Here is a 16131-nt window from a genome sequence, read left to right on the forward strand (position 1 = left end):
TTAAAGTTGTCCCAGAGGTCTTTTAGAATGTCTTCATTTCTTTTCATTCTTTATTCTGTTCCATGGCAGTGATATCCACCATTCTGACTTCCAGATCACTTATCCTTTCTTCTGCCTCAGTTACTCTGCTGTTCATTCCTTCTAGTGTACTTTTCATTCTGGTTATTGTATTGTTCATCTCTGTTTGTTCTTCAGTTCTGTGTCTTTGTTAAACATTTCTTTCATCTTCTTAATTTGTGCCTCCATTTTTTTAAAGAGATCTTGGGTCATCTTCACTACCATTAATCTTAAATTTTTTTTTTTTTTACCCTAGATTGCCTATCTCCACTTCATTTAGTTCTGGGGTTTTATCTTGTTCCTTCATCTGGACATATTCCTCAGTTGTCTCATTTTGTCTAACATTCTGTAATTACAGCTTCAGTTCTGAAGGCTGCAGGATTGTAGTTCTTGTGTCTGCTGTCTGCTATCTGGTGGATGCGGCTGTCTAAGAGGCTTGTGCAAGCTTCCTGGTGGGAGGGTCTGGTTCCTGTCAGCTGGTGGGTGGTGCTGGGTCTTGTCCCTTTGGTGGTCAGAGCCATGCTCAGGAAGACTTGAAGTAACCTGTCTGCTGATGGGTGGGGCTGTGCTTCAGTCTTGTTGGTTGTTTGGCCTCAGGTGTCCTGGCACTTGAGCCTTCAGTTGAGTGGGGTTAAGGTTGTGGGGAGGAAATAGTAGCCTCCAGGAGGACTCACACCAATACGTGCTCGTTAAAACTGCTGCTGCAAGTGTCTTTGTTCCCAGAGTGAGCCACAGCCCCACCCCCCGCCTCTGCCAGAGACCCTCCAATAATAGCAGGTAGATCTAGCCCAGAAGTCACTGTTTTTTTCCCCTGAGTCCTAGGGAGGTCCTTGTGTACTCCTTCTCAGAGTGGAATTTCTGTTTTTCCCAGTTCTGTGGAATTCCTGCAACCAAACCCCCCTGGCCTTCAAAGTTAGATTCTCTGGGGGCTTCTCTTCCTGTTACCAGATCCTCAGGCTGGGAGGCCTGACACGAAGTTCAGGGCTTTCAGTCCTGTGGTAGAACTTCTGTGGTATTATCATTTTCCAGTTTGTGAGTTGCCCACACAGCAGGTATGGGATTCGATTTTACTGGAATTGTGCCTCTCCAACAATTTTGTTGTGGCTTCTTCATCTTTGGATATAGGTGTCTTTTTTCGTAGGTTCCAGCCTTTTTGTTTTTATTGTTCAATGGCTGTTCAGCAGTTAGTTGTTATTTTGGTGTTTCTCTAAAAAGAGAGCTTCGCTGATAGCTCAGTTGGTAAAGAATCCGCCTGCAAAGAGACCCCAGTTTGATTCCTGGGTCTTGAAGATCCCCTGGAGAAGGGAAAGGTTACCCACTCCAGTGTTCTGGCCTGGAGAATTCCATGGACTGTATAGTCCATGGGGTCTCAAAGAGTCAGACACAACTGAGAAGGGGTGAACTCAATCATTCTACTTTACCATCTTGCTGGCCAGTCACCAGATATACCTTCTTTATCAGAGACTAGTCCTTCCCTAGGTACTCTAGATCCATTCATTATTTTCTGTAACTTAAATATTCAATCTTTTTTTCTGTGAAAAATATTTTCAAAGATGAAGTAGATAAAATGTATCTGCAGATTAGGATTAACTATTTGCCTTCTATTTTATTTTATTTTATTTTATTTTGCCTTCTATTTTAATGATAGGCAGCACTAACTTTGAACTCCAATTAAGCAAATGTCTCCTCCAGAAAGTGTTCCTTTTTTTGAATTAGTAAATTTACATTATAAAAACATTATACTCTGTTATTATTAATATATTTTTAAATTCTTTGATAAAATTTTTGTGGAAATTTTCTTTCTCTCATTTTATAAGTACCTATATAATATAATGTCTTCAATTTTACCTCAACACCTAAAATTTTAACTATCTGGCTCTTCCCAGAAGAAGTTTGTTGACCCCAGGTCTAGGTCACCTTAACTAGGAAAGTGGGATAAAGAAAAATTGATTAAAGAGATAGATATTCAGGAATAGAATGGATACAACCTGGTGGTTAATTAGAGGGGATGAGTTGAGAATAAGTTCAGGGTGGTTTCCTAGATTTTTGCCATAAGCAACCAGGTAAATTAAGAAAGACTTTCATTTTTGTCTTATCAGAAAAAATGATAATGAAGAGTTTAATAAACTATATTGACTTCATCAGTAGTAAATGTAAAGGATTATATTGTTTTCTTTTTTAGAAATACAGTTTTATTGAGAATTCATGTACTTTAGCATTCACCTATATAAAGTGAGTAATTCAGTGTTTGAGTATTTTTGCAGGATTGTGCAACCATCACTACATCTAATTAGAACATTTTGTCCTCTCTCAAGGAAACTCCTATCCCAATTAGCAGTCAGTCCTCCTTCCTTTTTCCTCTCACTCTATTGATTTGCCTTTTGTAGACGTTTTATGAAAATGGAATCAGAGTATGTGTAGCCTTTTGTGACTGGTGTCTTTCATTTAGCAGAATGTATTCAGGGTTCATTCAAGCTGTAGCATATATCAGTACTTCATTCTTTTTTTATGGTTGAATGATATTCCACTCTATGGTTATATTACATTTTATTCATTTTCATTCATCAGTTTGTGGAAATTTGTATTCTTTCTGCTGTTTGGCTACTATGAGTAGTGCTGCTATAAATATTTGTGTACAAAATATTCTGTGGATGTATATTTTCATTTCTTTTGATCATATACATAACAGAATTGTTGGGTTGTTTTAATAAGTTTATGTTTTAACTTTCTGAGGAGCTGCCAAGCTGTTTCTTAAAAGAGTTGGACTTTTTTATATTCCCACCTGCAATATATGAAGGTTCCAGTTTTTTCACATCCTTATAATACTTGTTGCTATATTTTTTCTTTCCTAATAGCCATGCAGTGGGTGTCTCTCTTATACTTTTATCCCTGACATTAGATAGATTTGAAGAAATCAGAGAGTACTAAGTAGACATGTTCTCTTGCCATCCAAAGACACTGGTATTGTCAGGATAAACTAGTCTTTGTGATAGTGCAAAACTGAACTAAAGCTTAGAAAGATAACAAAGGTAGTAAGCAAAAATGAGCCTGATTCTTTGAAGACTTGGAAAAATGATTTAATTCTTATTGGTTCTCAGTGTTCTTTTTAGGTATATTCTACTTTGTATGGTAAATGTTACATATTCTTGAAATGTTGAATGTAAATCCAGTGATATTTTAAATAAACCAGAGGATTGATTTATTTACACAGAATTCTTTTGTAAAGATATTGATTCCTTTGTGGAAGTAGCCTGGTGGGGCAGAAAGCATGAGATTTGTAATCAGACTTAGCTTGAAATCCTTTATCTCCTACTTATTAGCTTTTTTTGCTGTGGGCAAACGGCTTGAACTTTCTGAGCCTTGGAGCCTCAGTTTCCTCATCTATAAAATGAGCAGGAAAATAGTATCTGCTTTATCGGGATATTATACAAAGATGTTACAGATGAATGAGAAAAAAGCATAAATGTGAAGTGATTAGTACTGTTAGCAGCTGTGATATTGATGATGATAATTCTGAATCTTGTTGTCATGTCATGGTTTTAGTTACAGTGAAATACTTGTTGATATTTATTTCATTTTTAAAAAAATTACTTTTGGGTCCTGGTCTGCTTTCCATTTGGATTCAAAAGTTTACAGTGATTTTTTTTTTTTTCCTAGTAAAGTTGTATTTTCTTCCTAGGAGTACTTCTTTGATTCCAGAGTATTAACAGATGGAGAACTGGCTCCCAATGATCGATGTTGCCGTGTGTGTGGAAAAATAGGCCACTATATGAAAGACTGCCCCAAAAGGAGAAGGTTGGCAAATTATTATGTATCAACATTGTAGGAAAAATAAATATGAGGCAAATTGAAGGTATCATGTGTTTAGATATGTTTAAATTGAGAAAGTTTAGAGCTTGCAGTTGACCCTTAGGTAAATGTATATTTGAGTGGTGTTTTGTGAAAGAGTGAGATTTATTCCTGGTACATTGGTGTCTCATGATATTTATTATTTGTTCATCTATTCATTAAGGTTTTTTTACCTGCAGAAGTATTTATTAACACTTATTATATGCTGGAAACCATTCTAGGATCCAGGGGGAAAAAAAAAGAGACCAGGATACGAGGTTCTTGCTGAGAACCTCACTATTACGAAAACAAATAATTAAAAAATAATTAAATGAATCTTTGAGGTATATATTGTAAGATATGCCTATATACTCTTTCCCTTAAGGAATAAACATCCTCTGTGCTCCCTGAAAATATGTCTGTGATACTTTCCTGTGTTCTTTATACTGTTTAATAGGCCAGGAAATTCCTTTTTTAGTCATCAAGCTTTACTTAATGTAAAGAGCTTAGAACTTTTCATACAGAACAAATTTGTAGTTTCCATCACTGCTATTTATTAAATTTAGAGAAGACACTTACTTTCTCCAAGCCTCAAATGTCTTTCTTTATAAAATGGACATAACAAATAGCCAACTAAGGATTGTACAATTAAAATTTGCTATTAAACATTAAAAATTGATATTGTATTATGAAACTACTAGAATACCCAGTGTCTGCCACATGAGTAGGTATGTGAGAACCCTTGCCGTCAAAAAAATGCATGAAACAATGGGCATGTTAGTCCCTTTATTGTGAGGCTCTTGTATAGTTTAGTTTGTTTTGTAGTTATTTTATAAGTCCCTAGCCCCACATTATTGGTATCAGCAGTTTACTGTTTAGACTAAAGAAGAAAGACAGTGAAGAAGAGAAAGAAGGGAATGAAGAGGAGAAAGACTCCCGAGACCTTCTTGACCCCCGAGACCTCCACGACACTCGAGACTTTAGAGACCCCAGAGACCTCAGATGTTTTATCTGCGGAGATGCAGGACATGTGCGAAGGGAGTGCCCAGAGGTCAAGCTGGCCCGTCAGAGGAATAGCAGTGTGGCAGGTAAATAGAAAAAGCCAAAAATAGTGTCATTTATGTTGATGTCATTTTAAGGACCCTGATTCTTCTCTATTCTAAACATAACTTTATGATTTCAGGTCTTTTAATTTATTAAAGAGAAAATTTAGGTTTTTATTTTGAATAGTATTTGGATATGTTTATTATTAAGGTCTTAGCAGTCTGTTGTATTCAGTAACTCCCTCTAAGTATTTTTTGGATTTGAGTCATATTCTTTATTTCTCTTGCTATGAAAAGTTAACAAAAGTTAACTACCCACCCCCAAAAGTTAATGAGAGATTGTTTTTCTGGGAACACATACAGGAGAAATTGTATCTCTTCCCATGTCTTTTATGAGAGAGGGATATCTGTTCTTATTATATTTCATAGGGAATTTTATGAATTAGAAACCCAGATAGAGTTGATTGAAAGAAAAAAAATATAAGTGATGATTTCCAGTTATTCAGATTCTTGTTGCAGGAGTTATTTTCTTAAATAAATGTATAATCTTCTTTAGAAAACAGTATGATATTTGTTCTTGTTTCCAGAATCGCTGTATTTTTTTTTTAATGCTCTAAGGGTTGAGAAATGGCTTAAATTTAAAAATGAGTTGTTAAAAAGTTCTTTACTAACATAATCATAGTTTAAAAGTCCAAGTTTATAAAATCGCAGATTTGAGACTGTTGTACTGAAGAAGGGAGTTTATTGATTATCATTTCTCTGTTATTTTATCTATTGAATTTCTTTTTGATGTCTTCTCTTAGCAGCCCAGCTGGTCCGCAATCTTGTAAATGCCCAGCAGGTGGCTGGTTCAGCCCAGCAACAAGGTGATCAGTCCATAAGGACTAGGCAGTCTTCAGAATGCGTGAGTACTCTGCTTGCAGATGGGTTGGTCTTGGCAGGAAAACAGCTCTAATTTTGGTGGGTGATAAGGTTGATCTTTGAGATTGGCAAATTCAGTCTTTCAGATTACACAATGCTTTATAGAGATGTCCTTGCTAGGCACATCAGCTAGAATGAGCATTATTTTTGGAGTAATATAGATCTGGGTTTTAATCTATGGGCAAGATACTTAATTTCAGTGAACCTATTTCTTATTTGTAAAATAAGGTAACTACCAAATAAGGTTGTTGGTTGGATTATAGTAAGGTAATAACTTTGAGGCTTTAGGTTTTGCATAACACAAGAATATGGAAGAATAGTCTATAATGAAAGAACACTGTTAATTAACAATAGACCCCAAAATTGACATGTATTAAGGGTTTAGTACTCTTAAGGCAGTACATGCATGATACTTCATTTGCTTGAAATTTTGTGGCTTCTCATCACTGATATGGATACCTAGTGAAACATATCCTGTAAAAGAGTACTTAATTAGATTTCCGATTCACAGGTTTCATGTTGTCTTTGCTGAGTTGCTCTAACCTTTGTCTAAATATGTATTCACCTTGCACATTTTAAATTAGGTAAATACTAATTGAATGCTTATTTTAAGTCTTGACATTGTGCTTTAGTGCTTCACACCTATTATCACATTTAATCCTTCAAATGGCCATGTGAAGTGATAGGTATTGGTATGATAAAATTTTACAAATTGGGAAGCTGAGAATAAGAGAAATTGAAAGATTCAAACACAGGTCTACATCACTTCAAAGCTGTTAACTATTAAACATGCTAAATCAGATGTGATCTGTGTTTTGGAAAAAAATTCTTAAAGCATTTGAAGAGCAATAGTAGGACTTGTCTTAAAAAAACATTTAGGATCCCACTAACCCTACCTCCAACACTTGAATATGTACTGCTGTGGGTCTGACATTTTCATAAAAATTATATAATAACAATTATATTACAGTAACAACATTTATTGATTGCTATTTGCTATATATGCATTTTTCCTGTTTCTTATTAAATATTTTTAAAATACTGAAAAAGTATAGAAAATGATAACCATTGTTATATATGGTTAAGGTTAGGGTATAACCATGGTTATATATAAGTATAGAAAATGATAACCATGCACTACTACGAGGCTTTAACAATTCTCAGTGTTTTGTTATTTTGGTTTTATTAAAGAGTATCCACAGTTGACAACCCCTATGCATTCCTCTTGGATGCTGTTCCCTTCTTAAAACTTTTCCTACTATCCCTTCCTTGCTACTAAAATGTGTCTACTATTCTGAATTTGGTGTTTATGTTTTTGGCATGTATTGTTGTAGTTAATCTTCACAAAAACCTATGATGTAGATTCTATTATTTATACTTTACAGGTGAAGAAACTGAGATTTAAGTTTTTTGCCTGAGGTCAATAAACACTTGGAACCAGAACTTGTATCCTTAGGTTCTGTTTCCAAAGCCTGTGCTCTAACCACTCTCCTATGGTGCCCCTAACTTTCATCCTCTGCTTCTAGCACTCACCCCACCTGAGATGGGGTAAGAGTCTGACTGATGGACTTTGCTATTCAAGGTCCTGCAAAGCACTTCAGCTTCAACATGTCTAGAATGTAGCTTATATTTCTTTCCAACTCCCCAAGTTTGCCTCTTCCTCCTGTCTTCTCCATCTCACTGAATGATCTCACTGTCTCTAGTTTCCTGAACTCCTACTCTTCCCTCAGCCTCCACATCCAGTCAGCCGCTAGGTCCTGTTGCTTCTATCTGTAACAAATAGCTCACATCCATTTGCTTCCCTAGCCTAGGTAACCATCATTTCAGATTCCAATTACTTTAAAAGGCCATGTGCTTTTGTTTCTGTATACCTTTAGTTACGTTGTTCGCTCTAACAGAATCTTCTCTTCTCCTTTTTCTCTACTCTCTTTTATCATATTGGTTTCTTTTTAAGTCTCAGCTTAAAAGTCACTTCCTTCAGGAAGATTTCCTTGATTTCCACTTTCTTTAATCTTGTCTTCTCTTCTTCTCCCAAAGTGGGCTTAGGTGTTCCTGCTCTGGGATTTCATTATACATTATACAGTCTTTATCATAGTAATTGTTATACTTTATTGTGATTGCTTATGTAATCTTTATCTCTTCCTCCTCTTTTTCCATATTGACTTTAAGCTTCATGAGGGCATACATGTTAGTATTTTATTTTTAATACCTAGAACAATGCCCAGCACATAACTGACACCCTATAAATACTTGTTGAGGAGCTAAATGACAGAGAGTATGAGAGATTTAGATGTAAACTTCTAGTTACAGTTGGAGTTGTGTGTTCTATGTGATAAATATGTTGTCTGGACTTTGTCTTCTTTGGGCAATAAAAAGGTTCATAGATAAAACCTATGTGAGAAAGGGTTTGAGAACCTTGGGAAAAACTCTACCTTCATATAAAATGAGGTTCTGTTATTATCTGTTAGTGTGTATATCTTAGAATTCTGTTTATAGTATTCTGATGAAGTAACTCCATAGTTTTATATTTTTATAATTTCTGCTTTTATAAAATTAAGATGTTCATAAAATAATTTAAAAATATATCTTTTTTTTTTCTCTGCAGTCTGATTCGCCATCTTATTCTCCTCAGCCCCAGCCATTTCCACAGAACTCTTCCCAATCCACTGCCATTACCCAGCCTCCATCCCAGCCAGGATCCCAACCCAAGCTTGGCCCACCTCAGCAGGGAACCCAGCACCCCCATCAGGTCCAGATGCCTATGTATAACTTCCCTCAGTCACCACCAGCTCAGTATTCTCCCATGCACAACATGGGATTGTTGCCAATGCATCCCCTCCAAATCCCTGCCCCGTCCTGGCCTATTCACGGCCCAGTGATCCATTCTGCACCAGGCAGTGCGCCCAGCAATATTGGCCTGAACGATCCCAGCATCATCTTTGCACAGCCTGCTGCCAGACCTGTGGCGATCCCTAGCTCCTCTCATGATGGACACTGGCCCCGTACTGTGGCTCCAAATTCCCTGGTGAACAATGGTACAGTGGGGAATTCGGGTAACCCTTTCTTTTCTTCTTTTGTATCTGTCTGTAGAAAGGTTGGATGAATTGTATTATTGGTTGAACCTGGGGAGATAAATGTGAGTAAAAAGATGGCAATCATTATTTGTGGAGGGGGGAGTATAAGGTAAGGTGAAGAGTATGGGCTATGGATTCAGACCACCTGGATTTGAATCGTGGCTCTGCCATTTATTATGTGGCATCAGGTATTTGCTTAATCTCTTTGTACATTGGTTTCATCTGTGAAATAAGTGTGTATTAATAGAACCTAACTCACAGGAATGTTGTGAATATTAAGTGAGGTAATAAATATAAATGTTTGTTATTATTATTTAAAAATTTCATTGCAGTCTCATTTGGTATAGGTATTATTAGCACTTATTTTTACAGTTGAGGAAATTGTGAAGAGTTAAAAATAACTGTCATGCTGTTATAATCATAGTAGATCCAGGATTTAAACCAATTTCTTTCTTCAAAACCTGTAATCTTTGCTTTGGACTCTTACTGTCTCCTTACTTACTAAGAAGCAGTTTTCTAAAAAGAAAAAGATTAGTAACACTTTATAGCTTAAGAAAGAATAGTTTTTTACTGATATTTAAATAATGCATATTCTTTGTAGAGCATTTTTTTTTCTTTTTCTTTTTTGTTGTTTCTTTGTTCTCTCTTTTAAAAAAAATTTTTTTGTAGAGCATTTTAAAAAGAAAAAGAAAACCATATATAATCTTAATTCCTGGGCAGAATTGTTCAGAAATATTTTGGTTTATTACTAGCCAGTCATTTTTTTCATTTTTGTGTATTTAAAAATAGTTGATAAATGCTGTTAAGCTAGTTTTATATTATATTTATTTTTAAAACTTTTATCATGGAAAACTTGAACACAGTAGGAGAGAGTAAAGTATAAACCTCCCATTACCTGGATTTAAGTTATCTATGTTTTCTATTTACTGTTTGTGATTCTTCTGTAGCTTACTGTCTGTGATTCTTTTCCTTATTAACTACTTGGTTATCCTCATATATTGTTTGTAGAGGAAATGTAGACTAAAAGCTTGATTATTTACCTTTATCAATTTTCAGAATAATTTTAGTGATAGTTTTAAACGAATATATGTTATTCCTTAAAGCACTGTAATGGAGGAATCTCTGACCTCTTTTGAAATAATACAGATGGTATATTTTGCTGAGCAGAAATTCCAGAATGTGGAACTCATTTAGATTTCAAGGATTAAAGGATATACGTCATACATGGCCATTCTAATGTGGCCTCTGCTTTTCTCATTCAGCAAATTTTTATTGTATGCATGCCATGATAAATACTGTGATAGTCACTGAGTTATATAACCATGAGGACAGACACATGCTTTGCCTTTTGATATATTGATTCAGTTTTAACAGTTTTAACTTCTTTCTTTCTCTACCACTAGTTGATCTCTGTTTTAGCCTTAATGAACTAGTTAATTAACACCCTACAGGCACACCGTGGTCTTACCCTGATTATTTACTTAAGTGATTGGTTCCCTCTGCCTGGAATGTCCTCTCCAATAACTCTCCTGTTCACTCTCACCTCCTTCTGCTTTTCTCCAAAAGCTTGGCTAACTTACTTACCCTTCATTTTAAAATTTGGATCACTTTCTTTAGGAAGCCTCTAATTCTTATAGATCCTCTCCTCCAATTGTATTAGGTATTCTTTTCTCTCCTTCATGTTTCCTTAATATCCATATTATAAGACTTGTCTTACTGTGTTGAAATTGCCTGTTTACTTGTCTGCATAATGCATTAGAGTGAACTTTTAGAGGCTGTAAATTGTTTCTTGTCTATCATTGTCTCCCTAGTGTCCAGTATAGTGCCTGTTGTAAGATAGATGTTATTTGTATACTTCTAGGCTTCCCTGGTGGCTCAGAGGTTAAAGCGTCTGCCTGCAATGTGGGAGACCTGGGTTCGATCCCTGGGCCGGGAAGATCCCCTGGAGAAGGAAATGGCAACCCACTCCAGTATTCTTGCCTAGAGAATCCCATGGACGGAGGAGCCTGGTGGGCTACAGTCCATGGGGTCGCCAAGAGTCGGACACGACTGAGTGACTTGACTTAACTTATTATATAACAAACTGTTACTCACCAAATGTTTATTTTTTTAGCAAATGTTTGTTATTTGTTGGATGGGTGTACAACTTCTAGTTATTATTACTGCTAAAATTAACATTAAGTTAAAAATGGAAAAACCAGATGGGGATATTTTAAAATGATAATAGTGTTTGTATTAGAATAGGGAGTTGTATGAGTTTTTTCACTGATTTTTCAAATTGTCTTTAATGGTAATTGTTCAGACTGTCTCTAATTATAAAAATATTTGGTTGTGAAAAATGACCAAGAGAGATTGAACTATATCCTAAAAATACCCTTTTATATAAAAATGTTCCTCAGTTAGTAAGGATCTCAGTAATGTATACCCAGTCTTATTTTTTGTAAACTCTGAGCTCTGCAGCTTCAGCTCTTAGTTGTAACTTGGCTTTATGAACTTGCGGTGAACCAGCTGCTTTGTTTTCTAGCTACCTCCTGAGAAGACTGAGCTTGTAGGAGCGTGGCTAGTATGGGTTTTGGTTTTCTTCCTCCCTATCCTGTACTTCCTAACTTCTTGCTAGGAAGTTAAGTAAATAAGGGTCAGTGTCTTTCAGATTATTTTCTGCCACATTTTGATCCTGAATGAGAAAAGCCTCCAAAAATGATCCAGAAGATTCAGGGGTTACTGCATTTTGAAAGACTTATTTTAAGATAGGTCTTAAAGGGAAGTAGATTGGTGGGGGTGGTTTGCCATAGAATAGGACTGATTTTTTTTTTTTTTAAAATTCCTGGTTATATGCCAGAATTTGTGCAAGCCACTTTATTTTTGTTTTCTTATTTAATCCTCATAACAACCTGGGATTCATAATTAAACCTTAGTAATTTTTGTAATTAGTATTTGAACTTAAAGTTGTTTGGCACCAAGGCCTGTTTTCAACCATTTCACCATAATGTCTCAGCTTCTAACAAAATCTTCCAGGCGAATATATAATTGATTCTAGGATAATTGGCAGTGTCTTTATGATAAAATGTAAGCTGCTTAATGACATACTAAGGTTCTATGAAATATAAATTCTGCCCACCCGTCCAGCCTTTCCTCTAACCTCTGCTTTCCTTTGCATTTGTCTCTGTATTGCCAGTTGTTCTGCAACTTCCCAAGCTGGCTGTACTTTTCTGCTTCCTGGCTTTTGAACACACTATTCCTTCTGTCTGAAATTCCCTCCCTCTCCCATTTTGCCTAACTTGTTCCTTGTCCTTTAAAATTCAATTTAGTCAATCATTTTAGGAAAACCTTCTCTGTCTTTGAACAGTTGGAGTAGTCCCCTTTTTAGACACCATCTACCAATCTGTCACAGCAATTACCACATACTATTGTATATGTCTTCTTAAATATTTCCTTTATGAATAATTTAGGAACAGTTAACAGTGTTTTATTCCTTAAAATTTTTTTTGGTTGACATATATACACTGTACATAATACATATATTGACATATGTACACTATTGTTCTATATACACAACTGATATGATTTACACTATTAATCAAGTCAAGTCAAGTGAAGTCACTCAGTCGTGTCTGACTCTTTGCGACCCCATGACCTGTAGCCTACCACGCTCCTCCATCCATGGGATTTTCCAGGCAAGAGTACTGGAGGGGGTTGCCATTTCCTTCTCCAGAGGATCTTCCCAACCCAGGGTATGAACCTGGGTCTCCCACATTGTAGGCAGATGCTTTACCGTCTGAGCCACAAGGGAAGTCCTACGCTATTAATATATAGTATTAATTGTGTAGATATGTCAACCAAAAAAACTTTAGGAAATAAAACACTGTAATTATTCTCAAATTATTCATAAATAAGGCATTTAGATAACTAATGAGAACCTACTGTATAGCACAGGGAACTCCACTCAGTGCTCTGTGGTGATCTAAATGGGAAGGAAATTCAAAAACAGAGGGTATATGTGTAGCATATAGCTGGTTCACTTTGCTGGATAGCAGAAACTAACACAGCATTATAAAGCAGCAATACTTCAATAAAAATTTTTTTAAAAAATTTCGGAGGAAGGTATCCTCCGCATTTAGCATATTTCTTGGTCAGTGATGACCAGTAAATCTTTGTGGAATGAAGGAATGTATGAATGAACAAGGTGATGTTTTAACATATATCTTTCCTTTGTTTTTGAAATGCAGAGCCAGGATTTCCAGGACTGAATCCTCCAATTCCTTGGGAACATGCACCACGACCCCATTTCCCTCTTGTCCCAGCTTCGTGGCCTTATGGTTTGCATCAGAACTTCATGCATCAGGGAAATGCCAGATTCCAGCCCAACAAACCTTTCTATACTCAAGGTACCATTGCTTACATATTTGTTACAAGGCTGAGTGGGTTTTTTTATGGGACAGTGGAGCCTTTGTAAAGGCCAGGGTCTGGGAGTGAAACTATGAATTCAGTAAATATTTACTGAGAGAGCATACTGTATGTCAGACTGTGCTAGATGCTTATTGCTCAAGCAGAATTAAATAATAACACCTACACTTAATACATATTTTATTAGGAAAGTTAGACATGTAAAACAGACAAGGATAGGAGCTTAGAGGAATCCATTAACTTTGCCCTAGCAGAGAGAGCAAGAATATGGACACCAAGGATCAAACTGCCTAAGATTTTTACATTTGAATTAGGTCTTGAAACATATGAAATTTTTTTTTCCTGGAGATTGTGTAGAGATTAGAGAAGAGTGTTCTTAGCTGAGGCAAAAATATATGCAAAATCACTGAGTTTTACCTCAGTAAAAAGAAGAGGAAAAAAGAGAAAATAATAGGATTAGATGAGGTAAATGGAAAAATGTGTGGGTAATGAGGCTAGAAGGGTCGGCTGAGGTCATATTATAAAGGAGTTGGGATTTAGTTTAGTAAGCAGTGGAATCTAGTAGAATTTTTGAGTTGAGTAGTGTAATAGTCGATTTGTGTGGTAAAACTAAGATTTGAATGACATTTGAATTGATTATATTCTGTTGGTACTTATGTATCAGTAATGGCTTTGATCTAAGTAATTAATAGCATTTTATCTAGTCTTATTTGCCTCCACAGTTTATCTCAATTCAAACAGGGAATATCTAGGGGAAAAAAGTTAATTCTAAGAGGTTGTCAGGTAAATAGGCACAAGCCTTTCAGTTTCCTGTCTGTGTTGTGTCCAACAGACAGATGTGCCACCCGTCGGTGTAGAGAGCGTTGTCCCCACCCACCAAGAGGAAACGTGTCGGAGTAATGCAAGTCCATTTTCTTTCAGCTGGTCTACAGATGCACAGCAACCAGCCAATCCTGCTGTCTCAAGGGTATCCGTACCTCAGTGTCAGTTACATTCAGCAGAAAAAGTGACATTTAATGGAAAATAAAACAAATCAGGTTCTGATTTAAAATTTTAACGTTTAGATAGCTTATTTAAATTCTAAGACTGTTTTTAAAGACTGTATTATTTGTATATAAATATGAACTATAGTTTTTACTAGTATCACCAAATTGAGTGATACAAATTTCATCTATTTTATTACCCTATTTTTGAGGGAATTTTGTTTTGTTTAACCTTGATGAATTGTATAAAGAGAGAATTTAAAAATTACATTCTTTATTTTCTATTAGCTGTATTCATACTTTGGTTGCTTCAGACTTTATATATATTGTTCTTAAGAATTAGGAAAGACTTTCATGTGTTTTAAATTTGTCACTTCTATTCTTTACAGAACCTTGTAGTGCCAAAAACTTTTTAAAAGGTAAAAAAATAATAAAACCTCAAGATTGAAGATTTAGAATTTTTTTCTTTTACATTCTTGTATATTGAAAATATTCATACTTGAACAGAAATTTGCTTTTGTCTGTATTTGAAGTAATTCTATTTTAAGTTAATAAATCTTTTTGACAAGAGTCAAATTTGGTTAATTCATCTAGTTGTTTAGATGATAGGAATATAATGTTACAATTCAGAGATTTTTTAAAAAGTATTTATTTATTTATTTGGCTGCACCCTGTCTTAGTTGTGGCATGTGAACTCTAGTTGCTACATGTGGAATCTAGTTCCCTGACCAGGGATCGAACCCAGGCCCCCTGCATTGGGAGTACAGAGTCTTAGCCACTGGACTACCAGGGAAACCCTGGAGATTTGTTTTACTCCCAGTGAATAGACTATTCTAAATCACAGACTTAGTTTTAGAAAAAGATATAAGAATCTTTTCATTTTATTTTATTGGATCTTCACAACACTCATATGAGATTGATAGATGCAGATACTATCTCATTTTGTCATTGAAAACACTGGAGGTGCAAAACAAAATGAATTCTAAAGTTAGGACAATTACATGTTGGGAATAAAATTGAAACAGATCTTTGAAGCAGAGTTTTTTTTTTTTTTTTTTTTTTGAAGCAGAGTTTTTAAACCACTGAAACTGTTACTGACGCTTAGAATGGAGGGAAAGTAATCCTTATTTACTGAGGAACTAACATATGCCAGACTGTTTTGAGTCCTGTATTACTGCCTGGAAAGTACACTTGCAAGGATGGTGTTTACCAATAATACCTCGTGATCGGTGATTATTGTTGGATTTCAAACTTGTATTGTTGGTGGTAGATTTCTTCACTATTCTTGGTACTCTACTTTGAAGTGAGGTCATCTTATATGAACAACTGAGGGAGACTTGCCAGAGAGTTCAAATTAAATGATGCTATAGATTTATTTGGAAATCTGCAGAATAAGTAAATACAAATGTCTTTTAAGAACAGTATATTATCTTTGTTTTGCTTCCTCACAGATATGTGTTCCTTAAATAGGAGAGCATGTGGGCTTTTGCCACAGTTTCCAATATGGAGGGAAGATGCTTGAAATCTATTGCAGGTGGTTGGAAGGCTTTCCTGCCATACTTATAGCCTTGGAAAGGAATTATTAAATGTTAAGCTGTTAGTTTTACATATTAAAGCTTCAGCATGCCTTGGCGATCATTATGAATTACTATGCTATGCACCTGGAACTAACAGTGTTGTTGGTCAGTTAAACTTAAAAAAAAAAAAAGCTTCATTCACAGCCTCGTGGAATCTTCCTAAGTGGTGGAGTTTAGCTTATTGGTTTTGTTAATAATGAGATAGGTAATTGGCCCAATGTACACTTTTCTGTTAAAATATGAC

At 35.5% G+C, this 16131-nt stretch overlaps 1 protein-coding gene and 1 non-coding gene across 10 annotated transcripts in view; one reads left to right on the forward strand and one right to left on the reverse strand.

Annotated features, from left to right (window-relative positions):
* The window catches only part of TUT4 (terminal uridylyl transferase 4), a 130015-nt gene extending 115129 nt beyond the window's left edge, over positions 1 to 14886 (forward strand). For 2 of the 9 annotated variants that reach the window (XM_043461311.1, XM_043461313.1), the window contains exons 25-30: positions 3737 to 3852; positions 4750 to 4973; positions 5732 to 5832; positions 8455 to 8902; positions 13150 to 13308; positions 14249 to 14886. In XM_043461311.1, the coding sequence (XP_043317246.1) occupies positions 3737 to 3852; positions 4750 to 4973; positions 5732 to 5832; positions 8455 to 8902; positions 13150 to 13308; positions 14249 to 14337 (1137 nt within the window). In that variant the 3' untranslated portion in view covers positions 14338 to 14886. Of the gene's footprint in view, positions 1 to 3736; positions 3853 to 4749; positions 4974 to 5731; positions 5833 to 8454; positions 8903 to 13149; positions 13309 to 14159 lie in introns of all 9 variants that reach the window. The other 7 variants (XM_043461317.1, XM_043461320.1, XM_043461316.1 and 4 more) reach the window with 7 other exon arrangements.
* Positions 14887 to 15030: 144 nt separating this feature from the next.
* On the reverse strand, positions 15031 to 15103 carry TRNAG-CCC. Its single transcript has one exon. It is a non-coding gene; the product is annotated as a tRNA-Gly (tRNA).
* Between the last annotated feature and the right edge of the window lie 1028 nt (positions 15104 to 16131).

This window comes from Cervus canadensis, chromosome 2, assembly GCF_019320065.1.
Source record: "Cervus canadensis isolate Bull #8, Minnesota chromosome 2, ASM1932006v1, whole genome shotgun sequence".
Classification (NCBI taxonomy): domain Eukaryota; kingdom Metazoa; phylum Chordata; class Mammalia; order Artiodactyla; family Cervidae; genus Cervus; species Cervus canadensis.